This window comes from Patagioenas fasciata, chromosome 24 (genome assembly GCF_037038585.1).
Source record: "Patagioenas fasciata isolate bPatFas1 chromosome 24, bPatFas1.hap1, whole genome shotgun sequence".
In the NCBI taxonomy this organism is placed as follows: domain Eukaryota; kingdom Metazoa; phylum Chordata; class Aves; order Columbiformes; family Columbidae; genus Patagioenas; species Patagioenas fasciata.
This window is the reverse complement of record NC_092543.1, coordinates 3,003,624-3,018,466: the sequence shown is the minus strand read 5'-3', so window position 1 is coordinate 3,018,466 and position 14,843 is coordinate 3,003,624. Positions and strand designations below refer to the sequence as shown.

The 14,843-nt window shown below is 50.5% G+C and overlaps 1 protein-coding gene across 4 annotated transcripts in view; it reads right to left on the bottom strand.

Moving 5' to 3' along the window:
- Positions 1–4,285: 4,285 nt before the first annotated feature.
- The window catches only part of GRIK4 (glutamate ionotropic receptor kainate type subunit 4), a 174,241-nt gene continuing 163,683 nt past the window's right edge, over positions 4,286–14,843 (bottom strand). For 2 of the 4 annotated variants that reach the window (XM_065855672.2, XM_071798660.1), the window contains 6 exons: positions 12,975–13,148; positions 12,118–12,283; positions 10,146–10,371; positions 8,719–8,847; positions 5,584–5,702; positions 4,286–4,775 (listed from right to left, as the gene is read on the bottom strand). In XM_065855672.2, coding sequence (XP_065711744.1) covers positions 4,410–4,775; positions 5,584–5,702; positions 8,719–8,847; positions 10,146–10,371; positions 12,118–12,283; positions 12,975–13,148 — 1,180 coding nt within the window. In that variant the 3' untranslated portion in view covers positions 4,286–4,409. Of the gene's footprint in view, positions 4,799–5,583; positions 5,703–8,718; positions 8,848–10,145; positions 10,372–12,117; positions 12,284–12,974; positions 13,149–14,843 lie in introns of those variants that run through there. The other 2 variants (XM_071798661.1, XR_011735631.1) reach the window with 2 other exon arrangements.

The following is a 14,843-nucleotide window of genomic DNA, read 5'->3' as shown; positions in this document are numbered from 1 at the left end:
TGTTAGCAAGTACAAAACTTCGGCTGCACAAGGTGACCATATTGTTAATGGCTTTTATATACTAAGACCACCAAAAAATACATGGTTTATTTTAGCTCTCTTGGAGGGTCCCAGGGTGTCTTCTCTGCACTGGAAAGGAGCAAATCTCCATGCAACCAGGTTTTTGTGATTTCCCACAAAAGAACAAGCTACGGGAATTTATTTGTTCAAATTTCAAGGTAATTTAAAAATCATATATATCAATAGTGTTGCTGATAATTAATACTGAGAAAATGAGTAGTAAATCATTGGAGGCACAAGAAACATCTACTGGAAGTGGTCTGCACCCACAGTCCTTTGCCAGTCACCTTCCTGGGGATGCACAGACCTGCCCATCGTTTAATGGCGCTGACACGGGGCTGGTCTTTCCCCGTGTGGGATCAGGCTCCGGAGGAGCCCGTTTACACTGAATTCATCAGAGCCGCTCTGCACCCAGAAGAGTTCGGTTCTGTGTTTCCAGTCGGCGGCCATCAAGCTCTACTGGGGCTTCTGGAACTGCAGGTGCTTTATCCTGTTCGGCAAAGAGGGACAAAACCCAGCAACTATGAGCCCAAACTTACTTTTCACCATCTCTGATGGCTGTTTGCAGTTCCTTTTGCAGATCACTGGCCTGATTCTGCCTCTGCTTTTGCCTCTAGGCACCATTGGGGCTATCTTCCTTGCTTCGGAGCATCCGCCTGGCTCTCCACAGTGCTGCTTTTCCTCTCAAGTCAAAGCCATATTTCATGCACAAGAAATTTCATCACCTTCACTGGATACACAAGTGAAGTAGAGGAGATAAACACAGATCTTGGAGCTAAATGAAACCAAAGCCGACGGAGGGGACTTTGCTCGCTCATGCCATCCTTTTCATAGCCAAATCATGACAGCGTCACCCCAAACACAATGCCAAAGCAGCCCAGCTTTGCTTCTTGGTTCTTTCATTAGCTTAGAAACCAGCCATCATCCAGCCCCACTAAGCAGATCCCACCGGCAGGTCCCTTCCTTTTCCCAATGGTCTTGACCATTCAGAGTCATCCCTCAAGAACCACCAAACCCAGTTACCTACGCTCCTGTCCCGGTCACCCTGTGCCCACAGCCGCCGTTCCCGGTGCTGTGGGTATCTCCACCAGCTTACACACGACTGCTGGGACTTGCACCCCTTCCAGGCTCTATAACTCAGGATCTCTATGGAGAACAAAAATAACAAGGCAAACAACAGCGATTTTCTTTGCCTCCTCCTCCACTTTTGGGTCAGTTCCCTCTTCAGGTTCAAGGAGAGAAGTGGAGCTGGTGGGGCAGAAGCATGGAAGATTTCTCTGGATCTGAAACAGTTAAAAGGATTCCTGCCTCAGGAATCTAAGGTCTAAAGGGTTCAGTCTCTATTTTATAATTTATAGCTCACCATCTTTCTTCCCAAAGTCCTGTGGGCTCTCACAGTTCACAGAACAACTCTTTTCTATGTTGCTTACACCACTTAGTTCAGTAAATGCCCCCAGGCCGGTCTGAGCCTTCACCTACACAGCCCCCAGGGAGAGAAGAGCTTTTTATCATCAGGTGAAAATGGAACTGCCTGGAATAACAACACAAACACGGGGTTTAGCGCACGAAGAGAGATCCCAACTCTTCCTTAGGAGCCTCCCAGACTGCTGTCAACCCAGCAGGGCAGGAGAACTGCTTGTCACCCAACAGGGGGCTCCAGCAGGATCAAGCAAAACAGCTAGAGGGGATAAAGCCAAGTAGCGCATTCTGTTTGATCTAATCTTTGGCTCCCAGTGGAATTTGCAGAGATATCTTACTAGAATTACTCAAGTTTTATCAGATGGCGATACCAGGAAAGTGCCTTTTGGACGGCGGACCAGATCCTGAACCGCATTAGCGTTGGGGCCGGCTGAGCGAAAGAGCCCCCACAATAGTTTCAAAGAGCAAGAGAGAACATGCGAGATGTAAACCCCTCTGGGCACTGAAAGGCACACGAGTGCACACCCAGGGGTACGAGTGCACACCCAGGGGTACGCATGACGCTGCCTGTAGGGATTTACCGGTGAGCAGAAAGCACAGGACCTACAGAGACACTCGAAAAGGCATCCAAATGACAGCAGCTTTTATCCATCCACCCCTCTTCTGAGGTCCATTTCTGTTCTGAGTGCAAACACTGCGAACGTTTAAAGAAGAAGACAAGAGGGGCATAAAAAATAATCTCCTTAAAATACAGAGCCAGATATAAAATAAGCATACAGGTGGAGCAGGCTGGCAGGAGAGATAAAAAGCAAAGACAGGGAGAAACCAGGTGGTTTCTCATAATTTTTTCCCTGACATCTTCCATCTGAACAGACGACTGCGAGATCTTTGCAGAAGCAGAGAAATAATGTCTGGCTCTGTCAAGATCCCTCTTTATTCACCGCGGTGAAAAAAGCATCAGGTCTGATAAATGATTAATGGGGCCTTTTCTCCTGCTAATCTGTAAATAAATTTTAAAAAGCAGTTCCTTTTTGATGAATATATTCTGCTGCTCGTAAAAACATGTCGGCCTTTAAACACAGGACAGGCGCGCTCAGACAGCTCTGGCGCTGCTGTCAGCGCGTTTAAAGCCCAAGTTTGGCTCCGCGCAGAGCGCAGGGTGGAGGTTTTGCCAACCTACCTGAGGATCTGCCCCTCCGGCCCCACGGGGCCCTCACCTCATTTCACTGCCCTGTTTGGTCAGTGGGAGGGAAAAGACCCACAGATTTATAAAAAGGAAGGCCAGAAAGCACCTTAATGAACATTTCATATGATACCATACGTAACAAGTTCTTGTTGCACGAGTGCTCTCTGAATATGCATTTTACCCTCACCGTGCGGCAGATGCTTCAAACTGCGCTGCTCTTGCTCATGGTTCTTTCTCCCCTTACCACCACGTATCTTGGGCTTTTTTTGGCCTTTTTGTCTCCTGTTTCCATTCAACTACAGACAACGCCACCGGACACGCTCAGCAGCAAGCACCTGTGAGAGCCAAGGCACCTCTTCCCTTGCAGCGGGGCGGTTGCTGGGTTGCTCCCTCAGCAGATGGGTCTCAGACGGTGTCAGGACTTTTGTGAGTGTGGACAGGGAAGGAAAGAGGGGAAAAAAAAGCATGATTATACAAGGACTTCTTTTATTTCAGTACATTCAAGACAAAAAGAAAAGAAAACAATTCAAGAACAGGATGTACCTTCACTCAAGGCTTTATCTCCCCTGCCCCTCTCCATCGTCGTCTCTTTCCTTTTACAACCAGAAATTGCATAGAATTTGTGTTTTTTTCAATCAGAAAATTAAACCCATCCGTGTAAAACCCACGTCTGTACCCAGCAGAGGGTGAGCTGCTGCTGTTGCTAGGGAAGTCACTGCTTTCCTCACACCAGATCCCGGGCTAATGGTTTCCTCCATGGTCGCTGCTAGAGATGGGCTGCAAGTCACCCTGGAGTCTGATGATGCTCCATGGGCCACAGAGCTCAGAGTCGCTTGTTTGGGGACGTGCAGAGCGCGGGCCGCGGACGCTTTGGTGGGACAGGGCAGCCCCCACCTCACCTGCCTCAAAAGGTTCCCCCACCCGCACCCCAAAACCAGAAATGAAAAGAAAAGCGAAAGATAACCCCAGAACTAAACAAAAGACACAGAACCCCTGAAATTCCAGGCGTTTCAAGGCCTCTTTGAGTTCACTGTGTTGGTTGGTTCGTTTTTGGCATTGTAATATATATATATATAAGTTTGTATATATATATATTTATATATATTTATTTTAACAACTCCTCAAACAGACTTTTCAGCAAATGCTGCTTCTCACAGGGAGTGTGTCCCATCCCTCCTTCCCTCCCTCGGTCCACCTGCCACGTTCCAAAAAGGAAGAAGAGTTCAGCACCTGAAACTGGTGCCTTGGAGACTGGGTCCTGACGTACCCAAAATAAACCCAAACAAAATAATGACTCTTCCCTTCCCATCCCTTTTCCACACCAAATAAGAAGGCCCTCCCCCCCGCCCTTTGAGAACATCCCTCGGTAAGTCTGTGTCCTTTCTCCTGGCCTGTGGTGAAGTTCCACAAGCCGTTCTTGCCCCTGGGTGGGCTGGATCTGCTACACCAGTTACGCACCAGGTCCCTCCGTCCCGTCCCGGAGCTGCGCGGTGGCATGGGGACAATTCTAGGAGACAGGTCAGCCGGAGGAACTCGCTCCTGCTTGGGGTTTGGGCGAGACGCGCGCCCCTCGGACACCGAAACCAAAGCCAGGTCTGCGCCTCAGCCCACAGGTCCGCCTTGCTCTGGAGAAGCTGGGTAACTGCTTTTAATTTAAAAAACGAGTTGATATTGTACAAGTCCGTGTTCTGTAAAATGGAACAGGACCCTCTCGGCCCACCCCGACGCCCCTCCCGCCCCAGTGTTACTCGGGCTCGCTGCTGTTGGTGGTTTTCTCCCACTCCAGGCTCTCTTCGCTCTGCGCGGGGGAGCCCGCGGACGGCCGTGCCCGGAGCCCCTGAAACCTGCGGCACTCGGGGCACACTCGGATGTGCGTGCACCCTCGGGCGACCAGGGCGGCTTCTTGCGCCAGTCTTTGTGCCAGGGGATCTGGTTCCCCGCCACTGCACAGCTTCCCGTTGCTGAGCGTGGTTGTGCTGCGGGCTCGGCGCTCCTCCGGGATAACGGGGCGAGTCCGTATCATCCCCCCTCGCCTCCGCCGAGGGTGGAAACTGTCCTTGCAGAGGATGATGTTGCGCAGCTCCGTCACCATTTCTTGGCACACCGACACCTGGAAGGCAGAGCCGAGACACACTGCTCACCTAAGCCAGCCGCGAGAGCTGCGGCTGCTCTGGATTCCGACACCAAAGTGTTAGCGACTCGGTGTTTAATCTGGCCACTGGATTTCAACACAACTGCTTGGATATTCATGCTGCATTTTGCCCAACAGGTTCTGCCTCTTATCAGAGACCCTACTGTATTCTGGATCCCAAAACAACACCAGATCCAAACCTAAGGCATGCAGAAATGCTCAGATGATCCCAGAATGTTAGAGGCTGGAAGGGCCCTGGAAAGCTCATCCAGTGCAATCCCCCATGGAGCAGGAACACCCAGCTGAGGTTCCACAGGAAGGGGTCCAGGCGGGTTTGAATGTCTGCAGAGAAGGAGACTCCACAACCTCCCTGGGCAGCCTGGGCCAGGCTCTGACACCCTCACCCCCAACAAGTTGCTTCTCCTCTTGCAGTGGAACCTCCTGTGTTCCAGTTTGCACCCATTGCCCCTTGTCCTGTCACTGGTTGTCACCCAGAAGAGCCTGGCTCCATCCTCCTGACAATGATAATCCCACCTCCAAGAAAGGTACCTGGACATTGTACACCTCCTTCACCCTTTTCAAAGCCCTTGCAGCATCCCTACAGCCTCCATCTTAGTAGGAGGGCATGAGAAGCTCATACATTTTAGACCCAGCCCAATGTACCAAGTCTTTGAGGTCTCGTTATTAGGAATACTCACCTCAGCCTGAGTGCATGACTTGCACTGCTGAGCACCCCACACATAGCAATGAACAAGCACTAACCCCTCAGGATGCTTTCAGGTCCTACCTCTGACTGCTCAGAGTGCCGAAGGCTCCATAAGAACTCCAGCATTGCCATAAAAATTGCTACAATTAAGCCACAGATGAGAACCACGAAGATTCCACCAATATTCTCCATTCCCAGGCCTAAAATAAAGCAGAAGAGACAATGCTGTGGAGAGGCAGACACAACATCAATTGCAAGCATCGCTGTACAGACATCCCAAGTCTCTGCTGTTCAGTTGGCATTGCAGATACCCAGGCAGGCACCAAAACCACATCGCCAGCACCGTCCTATTAATAGTTAACCGCGTGATTCAGATGGCAGACGGAACGACTTGCAATAACTGCACGATCGAAGATGCGTCCTCAGAAATGATGATTTTGCAGATAAACAGCAAGTACATTGAAGGGAAGTACAAAGCAATTTGTGAACAAAACGAAAACAGGGGAAAAAAATGAGAGATCAATTGGGCACATTAATCCCTGCAAATTATTCACCCAGCTCGAGTTGCTTTGAACTTTGCAAAGGCAGATGAGCAATATTGTTAAAGAAGGAGAGATGAAGAAGACAAGAAAGGGCTTTAAGGGAAGCTGGCACCAAGAAGAGCTCCTTTGATTGCATTACAAAGTGCTGGTGAAAAATTATTGCAGCTGCTTGTACTGCAGCAGCAAGGAGAGGTTCCAAACAGGACCAGGGCCCAACAGCTTCACTTGATTGCTAAAAAGCACGCGGTGCTTTGCACTGAGGTGACTGTATGAGGCCATTACTCAACAACAACATCTATAAAAATCTTCCTCTCCCCTCTGTAACATTAAATCAAAGTGTAAGAATCAATGATTTATTGACTTAATCTCTGCGTGGCTTTTAGACATAAAATCTCACCAAAATCCTTGTAAATCGCTGACCTGTTTTGTTCTAAAACTTAGCAGGTCACATTTCTCCCTCCTCCTCCGTCATTCTTTTGGCATCACCTCCGGAGCAATCTAGTGACTCTTTAAATCAGCCCCTTGCAGAGAAACATTTCCACTAAGACAGCAATTGCAGGGCAGAAAACACCCATAATCACAATTTAGACCCAAGATAAAGGCCATTCTCTCCTCCCAGCAGCTCTCTGATTTGAATTTAGGGCCAGTACCAGCCTCTCCACCCTTCTGTCATTCTGCCTGGGGGCAACCTCAGACATCCATTCCTGAGCTCATCTGAGAGGTATTTCCTTCCTCCATGTACACACAGCAGCAGGCTACAGACTCCCTCATTGCCCAAACTGAGAATGTGAACCATGACCAAGGGCACAAAACAGCAGAAAAACTTGTGCACGGTCACAGAACTCACTGGGTGGTGCCAGAAACAACCCAGGAGCCTGCTCCCAGCTCCCCTTCCCAAGCCATCTCAAAGCAGCCCACAGACTGGATTCCACTTCAGAGCAGCTTTTTGCACAGTCCACGGAGGAAGAGACTCCCATGTGCTTGCTCAACTTGCAAAAGTAACTATTTTCATTGCTTATTGCCTTGCCCTGTGACCTGATGACTGACACAGAACCCCAGAATGTCAAGGGTTGGAAGGGCCCTGGAAAGCTCATCCACTGCTCATCCTGCTCCCCATGGAGCAGGAACACCCAGCTGAGGTTCCACAGGAAGGGGTCCAGGCGGGTTTGAATGTCTGCAGAGAAGGAGACTCCACAACCTCCCTGGGCAGCCTGGGCCAGGCTCTGACACCCTCACCCCCAACAAGTTGCTTCTCCTCTTGCAGTGGAACCTCCTGTGTTCCAGTTTGCACCCATTGCCCCTTGTCCTGTCACTGGGTGTCACCCAGCAGAGCCTGGCTCCATCCTCCTGACACCGCCCCTTTCCATATTGATCCCCAGGAATGAGTCCCCCCTCAGTCTCCTCTTCTCCAGCTCCAGAGCCCCAGCTCCCTCAGCCTCTCCTCACACGGGAGATGCTCCACTCCCTTCAGCATCTTGGTGGCTGCGCTGGACTCTCTGCAGCAGTTCCCTGTCCTTCTGGAGCTGAGGGGCCACAACTGGACACAATATTCCAGGTGTGGTCTCCCCAGGGCAGAGCAGAGGGGCAGGAGAACCTCTCTGACCTACTGACCACCCCCTTCTAACCCACCCCAGGTCCCATTGGCTTCCTGGCCACAAGGGCCCAGTGCTGGCTCATGGTCACCCCTAGGTCCCTTTCCCTACACTGCTCTCTAACAGGTCGCTCCCCAACTTATACTGGAACCTGGGGTTGTTCCTGCCCAGATGCAAAACCCCACTCTTGCCCTTGTTATATGAAATGTTTCCCTGCCCAGCTCTCCAGGAACTTGCTTACACTGGGCCAACACCGTCTGCTTCCAGACCAAGCGCCAGGGCTGCGTGCGGCGCAGCGCAGCCCAACGAGGAGCACCGGCTTATGGTCCCTGCGGGGTCTCATCCAGCCTGGCTCACAAACCGCACACACAGAGGCACCTACACCTGCTGCAATGTCAGTAAAACCTGAAAGTAAAGCCTGGCTTGGCTCTCAGGAAGGTCACAAGACTGTCCTTGCGACCGGGGGACCTGCTGGCCTCCCAGAAAACGCTTGCTGAGGAAAGGGTGACTGCCAAAACTAAAAAATGCAGCAACTGCCTTAAGCTGGCAACTGCTCTCATGCTGGGACATCAGCCTAATGTGGTAGCTTTTATAGCAATTTGCATAGCATTACCCAAAAGAATTTGCTCCTCAGTTTACAGATGTACTGCTAAAGTCCCTGTGTCCCCTCTCCCGGCTGTTTAAAAGGCGCTTTCACGTGGAGCCATTAACCAGCAGGCCTGTGGTGGAGATCCATCTCCCCTGAAGGAACCCCGGATTTTGGTCCGATCCCTTTAGCCATCCATTTTCCCATGTAATGCTGCAGACATTCATTAGAAGCTAATTTACCCTCCATATGCCTCCAATATTTGTCATTTGGTCGTTCCCGCTCTCTCTGCCCCAGGCAAAAACACACAGCATGAGGCACAGCAGAGCTGTTTGGCTTTCTCCTTGAATTGCCAAGGAAGGAATCTCAGGTCAGAAGAAGGGGAAAAAGTAATTTGCAGGCAGAAAACCTGGCAGTGCTCATGTGCAGATGGACGTTCATCCTTGTCCTGCCGGCAAGGACACTTCTCCTGCCTGGTCCCTTCGGCACGTCTTACCTTTGGCTCTGTGGTCCTCCTCTTTGGGGCACTTGCCTCCTTCCCACCACTTTCGCTTCAGGATTTCCAGGCGGTTGTTCTCTTGCAGCTGCAGAATGGCCAGGTCAAAGTCGTCACGGAACACAGAGCCTGCAACACCGAGAGGTGCGTGCTAAGGCACTGCTTCCACCAGCCTTCCATCCCCACTCATCCCCGCCACGGTGCCCGACTGCATCAGTCCGTGTGAGCCCCTGAAACCCACAGCCTCCCTCCTGGGACCATCAACCGCTTAATGCCATTTGCAGACGATAATTTTGCCTGCGCAGCGAGACGCGCACAGGCCGTTTGAAGAGGTCTGTTCCAGTGGGAGCTTTGGCTTCAGGCTCTGAACAGTCTCGTTCAAACCCTCCTTCCCTCCAACGGGTGCAGGCAGCACGTTCAACCTACGCACAAGCCCAAGTGTTCATGGTACGGGAGGCTCGGTGCCGAGCTTTCCTGCAGCCTTGATGATGCCTCCGACCTGAGATGCAGAAGAAGGGCCGTGGGAAAGACCACAGTTCTCCCGGTAACCCTGCACTATTGTCCCAGTGAGCAGCTTTCTGCTCTTCTTATCTGCTACAGTTTCACTGTTTAACAAGACAATGTCAGAACAAATTTAAGTCCTGAAAGTAAGGATTTGTACTCATGATCAGGTTACTGTGACTTTACAAGCTTACGCATGTTAGCTAAACTACAGTGACTGTTTGTGCGACTGTTCTTATGTAATTCAGCTTAATTTTGCATTGCTAAGTGCAGGTACTTCGAGGTTAGGAACAAGGCTTCTTGAGCCTGTCCCAAAGATCAGCCTATTGCTTGGAATAACAACCACTACATCCCTTTCCTGCGCTGCCCTGGGGGATGATGTTCTCTCACTACCTCTCCTACTTGAAAGACAAAAACCCTGCATTTGTTAAACCTGATTACTAGGTGAGATAGGCACTGAATTGCCCAATTCTCTCTGTTCTGGAGTTTTGAGAACCACCAGCTGTTAAGAGACTTGTGTTAAAAACTGTTCATACAAGAGTTGCAACAGCATTACTTTTGCAGTACTTCTAAGGTAAAATGAGGAGCACAAAACGATTGAAAAACACTGGTTCAAAAGGGAAACAAGTCAGCAAAGAGCACATATGCAGAAAACAAGCAGCAATTTTGAAACATCTTTCACATGAATTATTTAAACAGCCGCAGTCGTGTGTCACATGGCTCTGGACCAGAGCAGGGTCTCGTACATCTGGCTCTGAGCGTGTACCTTGAGCAATTGCAACGTATTTGCTTTTCATTTTGAGATAAAAACAACCCTGGGCAGAGCTGTGAAACGTGACGTTGGCTTTAGAGCCGGTTCAGCCTTTCAAACGCTCCGGTCCTCTGCCGACAGCTGAGAAGGACTAGAATTTGTCTTCACTGCCTACCGACGGGCATGCCAATCCCGTAGCCCTTGGTGTCCAGAAGGCCCCCGACCTGCGTGAGGTTGCAATTGCGCTGACGATAATACTCGTTCATGGTGGACTCCAGCAGGAAGGCGTAATTGGAGTTCAGCACGCGCGCGATCCCCTCCTCCGTGCTCTTCACAAAGACGCTGGGCTGCTTGGAGTACATGTAGTTCCACATCCGCTGGTACGTCTGGTAGCGCGAGTTCTGCAGGAGGAAGGGGGCAAGCACAGCTAAGCTGGGAGCATCTCGTAACAAACTCCGAATTAGGCACCACTGTGAAAAGGCCGCAAAGGAGTCAAAGCAGATTTGGTGCTAGATTTAAAAAGGACTTAGATCCCCAACCTCCATGTATTCCAATGAGATTTAGAGGCCCAGCTATCTTGGTGGACCTGAGACTTTGTTGGTAAAGCTGGGCATGAAATGCATACCTAATTCCAATAGATTCCAGCAAAGCTCTTTGCATAAATTCAATTTTAGAAAAATAAGCGTTTTCCATAACAGTATATCAAAACCGCACAAAAAAAGAAGAAGAAATAGCTCGTGCGTGACTGATTTAAACCACTGAACGCTCCCTGTACAGCTCACATCCTATCATCTGTCACTGGGACCTTGTGCTTAACAGTTCATCAGTGTCAGAGCCAGACGCCATCACCCTGAAAAGGGCACTGAGGTCTGAGGGCAGAGCCAAAGCTCTTTGGAGCTTGTTACTTGCTGAATCCGGATTTTGTTTCACCCCTCATGGGGCAAATCAAAGTACCTGCTTAAGAGAACCGGAGCCTTTCCATTGACTGCAGTAAACTACAGCTCAGCCAGCCCCACATCCTCGGAATTCGGTGGCGGTTGAACCCACCTTGGTTTGACGGAGAGAAAAGCCAGCTATGCTTAATCTCGCTTGCAAAGAGCGAAACCTGCTTGCACAAGGACTGAATGAACACGTTCAGGTGGGTTCGTTTTCTGTGGCTGACGAGTGTTGCAAATGGTACAAGAACATCTTTAGCTATTTTTTTCTCCGATACCAGAAACTCCAGCGCCCGCCACGCAGCACAGAGCAACACTCAGGATTTTAAACTTGAAAGCCTTCCTGAAAAGAACTGAGTGCCTCATATACAAACCACCTTAATCACTTGGGTTCAGTTCAGCTCATTTTAGATTTAACATTTTGCTTAAAAGTAGCTTTTTGCCAAACCCCTGAAGGGCATAAAGTTGGGCTGAAAAGCTCAGGCTCACTCGAGGGATTTCTCAGACTTCCCGATTCAGTTCAGACTCCGAGGGGAGAAAAAGCGAGAAAAGCTTTCTGTCCCCTCAGAATTTCAACATGTAATAAATAAATAATCCTCAAGCAGTTATTTGTGCATTCACAGCACTGCAGAAAAGACTCATTCATTTATTTATTTCCCTTCTGAATAGAAAAAGGAAGACAAAAATTAAACTGGGCTAAATGGCAAGCATAAGTTTACATGCACTTGGCTTCTCTGTTTTCAGTGCTGCTGACCACACACAGACCCCAGAAGTTCCATGTACGTCATAGCCTACCTGGGGTCTGCAAATGTTCCTTTGCTTACCTACCCAGCCTGAGGGACTCTCATGTAACAGCCAAGATCACATCAAATCCACACAGAGACCCACAGAAATTTGACTGCAAATGCTCATTTGCTGAAGAATGCGCTGTGCCATCACTGTGACACAGGGCTGTGTACCACGTTCCCACCCACACGGTGACTCTTCAAGTGTTAAAAGTTACTTTCTCTGTCTGGGCAGGAAAGTTTGCTCATCCAAGATCCAGCAGAGATGTCCTGATCCCAGCTGCTGCCACAAAACCTGCCTTCCCTGTCCTCCACTATGTGCCCCCCGCCATTCTTCCCATCATCACCCACTGCGGATCTAGCGGTGATGTCCAACTCGATTAAAGGCTGCACCCCCTGCCCGAGTTAGCAAAAGAATGGGGTTTACTTGGAAGAAGGTCATGCTGGAGCCGCCATGAATGGTGCCGTACTCGATGGCTGTCTGGTCAGCCAGGTCATCTACGGATTCAATGGGGACATCCATGCGCTGCACGGTGAGGAAGGCGGCCAGGTTGGCCGTGTAGGAGGAGATGATGATCAAGGTGAACGCCCACCTGGGGAAAGGGGGAGGTGAGATGGTGACCTGAGGTTCACAGAATCCCAGAATGTCAGGGGTTGAAGGGCCCTGGAAAGCTCATCCAGTGCAATCCCCCATGGAGCAGGAACACCCAGCTGAGGTTCCACAGGAAGGGGTCCAGGCGGGTTTGAATGTCTGCAGAGAAGGAGACTCCACAACCTCCCTGGGCAGCCTGGGCCAGGCTCTGACACCCTCACCCCCAACAAGTTGCTTCTCCTCTTGCAGTGGAACCTCCTGTGTTCCAGTTTGCACCCATTGCCCCTTGTCCTGTCACTGGGTGTCACCCAGAAGAGCCTGGCTCCATCCTCCTGACACTGCCCCTTTCCATATTGATCCCCAGGAATGAGTCCCCCCTCAGTCTCCTCTTCTCCAGCTCCAGAGCCCCAGCTCCCTCAGCCTTTCCTCACACGGGAGATGCTCCACTCCCTTCAGCATCTTGGTGGCTGCGCTGGACTCTCTGCAGCAGTTCCCTGTCCTTCTGGAGCTGAGGGGCCACAACTGGACACAATATTCCAGGTGTGGTCTCCCCAGGGCAGAGCAGAGGGGCAGGAGAACCTCTCTGACCTACTGACCACCCCCTTCTAACCCACCCCAGGTACCACTGGTTTGATTGCCATCCCCACCCTGCACCTGCTTCTGCCCAGAAAAGACCCCCAGACCCTCCTTACCAGACTCCGCTGACGCAGCGCGTGGACAAGGCTTGGGGGGCGATGGTGGAGCCCTGTTGCATAAACCCCCCGACTGGAAACCACAAGCTGTTGCCGAGAGAGTACTGATTCACCAGGAGATTGCACCGGCCTTGCGAGCAGGGGTGGGGGCTGTACCACTCGTACGGCGTCAGTCTGAAATGACAAGAAACGGGCAGCTCAGGCACTTGACTGTGAAACAGGGTAAAGCGAAAAAGAAAAGCTGTGAAGCCCTAGCTCTCCTGGAGGCGGATTTTTCTGAGGAGGAAGCTCTTTGCTGTCAATTGAAGCCCAGGGCTCAGAGCTGTGTGAAATGCTTGCTCTAAGATTCAGAAGCCAGAGGCTTTCTTGTAAAGATTTGCAAAAGGTTTCAGAGGCTCTGCTGCAAACCTGGGCACGGGCGGCAGGGAAGCTGGAGCCCTGCGTGCAAATCTGCAGTGCAGACAACCCCAGTGATAATTCCAGATGTGCACGGACTCGATGTGAAATGGAAATCAAACATCTTCGGCTGTGTTCCCTGCTGGAGAGTGAGCATCAATGGGGAGTTCAAAAGAGAAGAGTGTGAGACCTGACTGCATGACACCATCAAGAAAAATAACTGTACTGGTGTAAATGGTTGCTCTGAGAAATACCTGATTGCCCTGGCAAGGTCTAGGTCCTCGTTTGAAGCCGCGCACCGGCATTTCAAAGCATCACACCCTTTCAGTGCTCACAGGACAGCGCTGGGAATCTGAATCAACTAACAACCTGTCACTGAAATCACTGCAGCCTGATCTCTGGTTTTTGCTGTTTCAAATTGTCAGTTCCTCGGTTGCTAAGAAAATCTTCCAGTTCCTGTGCTGCAGTTCATTACATTGCTAATGGTTAACAAAGCTGCTACCTGGGAGGGCTCTGCCAGCTGAGGTGGCATTTAACCAAAACAAGGTGTTTACTTTCCTTTCTGCGTCTCCCACCTCACGGAGATGCCAGCGAGGTGGAGGATATTGCTTGAAGATTTTCTCTGGTTGGATCAAGCACTGGAAGTAAAAATCACCGCTCTGGGAGAGTCTTCTGCAATTCACGGGGTCAAAAGCTCCTCACTGCTGGGCCAGGCAGAGAGCGGCCGCCAAACCTCCATCTCCAGCGGGAAGCCCCGTAAAGGCACCTTTTTTGGAGGATCTTGTTTAAAACACGAGGATGGGGCTAAAGCGGCACCAAATCTCCGTCTGCAGAGAGCATCAGGCTGCATTATTCAATGGTTTCTCCAGAACTACGTTTCTGAGGCTCTGACGGCGTTCGAATAAACCATTAAAGCCCTATCAGGATGACAACTTTAGCCATGCTAAGGGATCAAGTGGCAGCACAGCTCAAATTTTTGTAGTGAAAACTAGGTATTAACCACGTGCCAAAACAGCCTTCAAGTCCTGAACGTGTTGTGGTACAGATTGCCAGGACACAGTTTGTGTCTGAAAAGGCCCATCTATGTCACCAGTTTGTTGGGAGGTCGGGGAAACCAGCAATGGTCCCCTCGGCAGGAGACGCGCAGCAGACAAGTGCGCAGTGATATATTTTAAGGCTGATTTAAATTAGTCATAGGGAAACGGAACTGAGAGCTGTCAAGCAAGGCTCTGCGCGTCAACCAAGAGGCAGTTGAAAGATACTAATGAACTTTCTTTTTCTGTACATGCTGGGTTTTACAGGGCCAGAGGAAGCAAACTCCACTGCTGGAATTTGCGTTAATATCTCTGAATGCATTTCACAGAATCCCAGAATGTGAGGGGTTCAAGGGCCCTGGAAAGCTCATTCAGCGCGATCCCCCATGGAGCAGGAACACCCAGCTGAGGTTCCACAGGAAGGGGTCCAGGCGGGTTT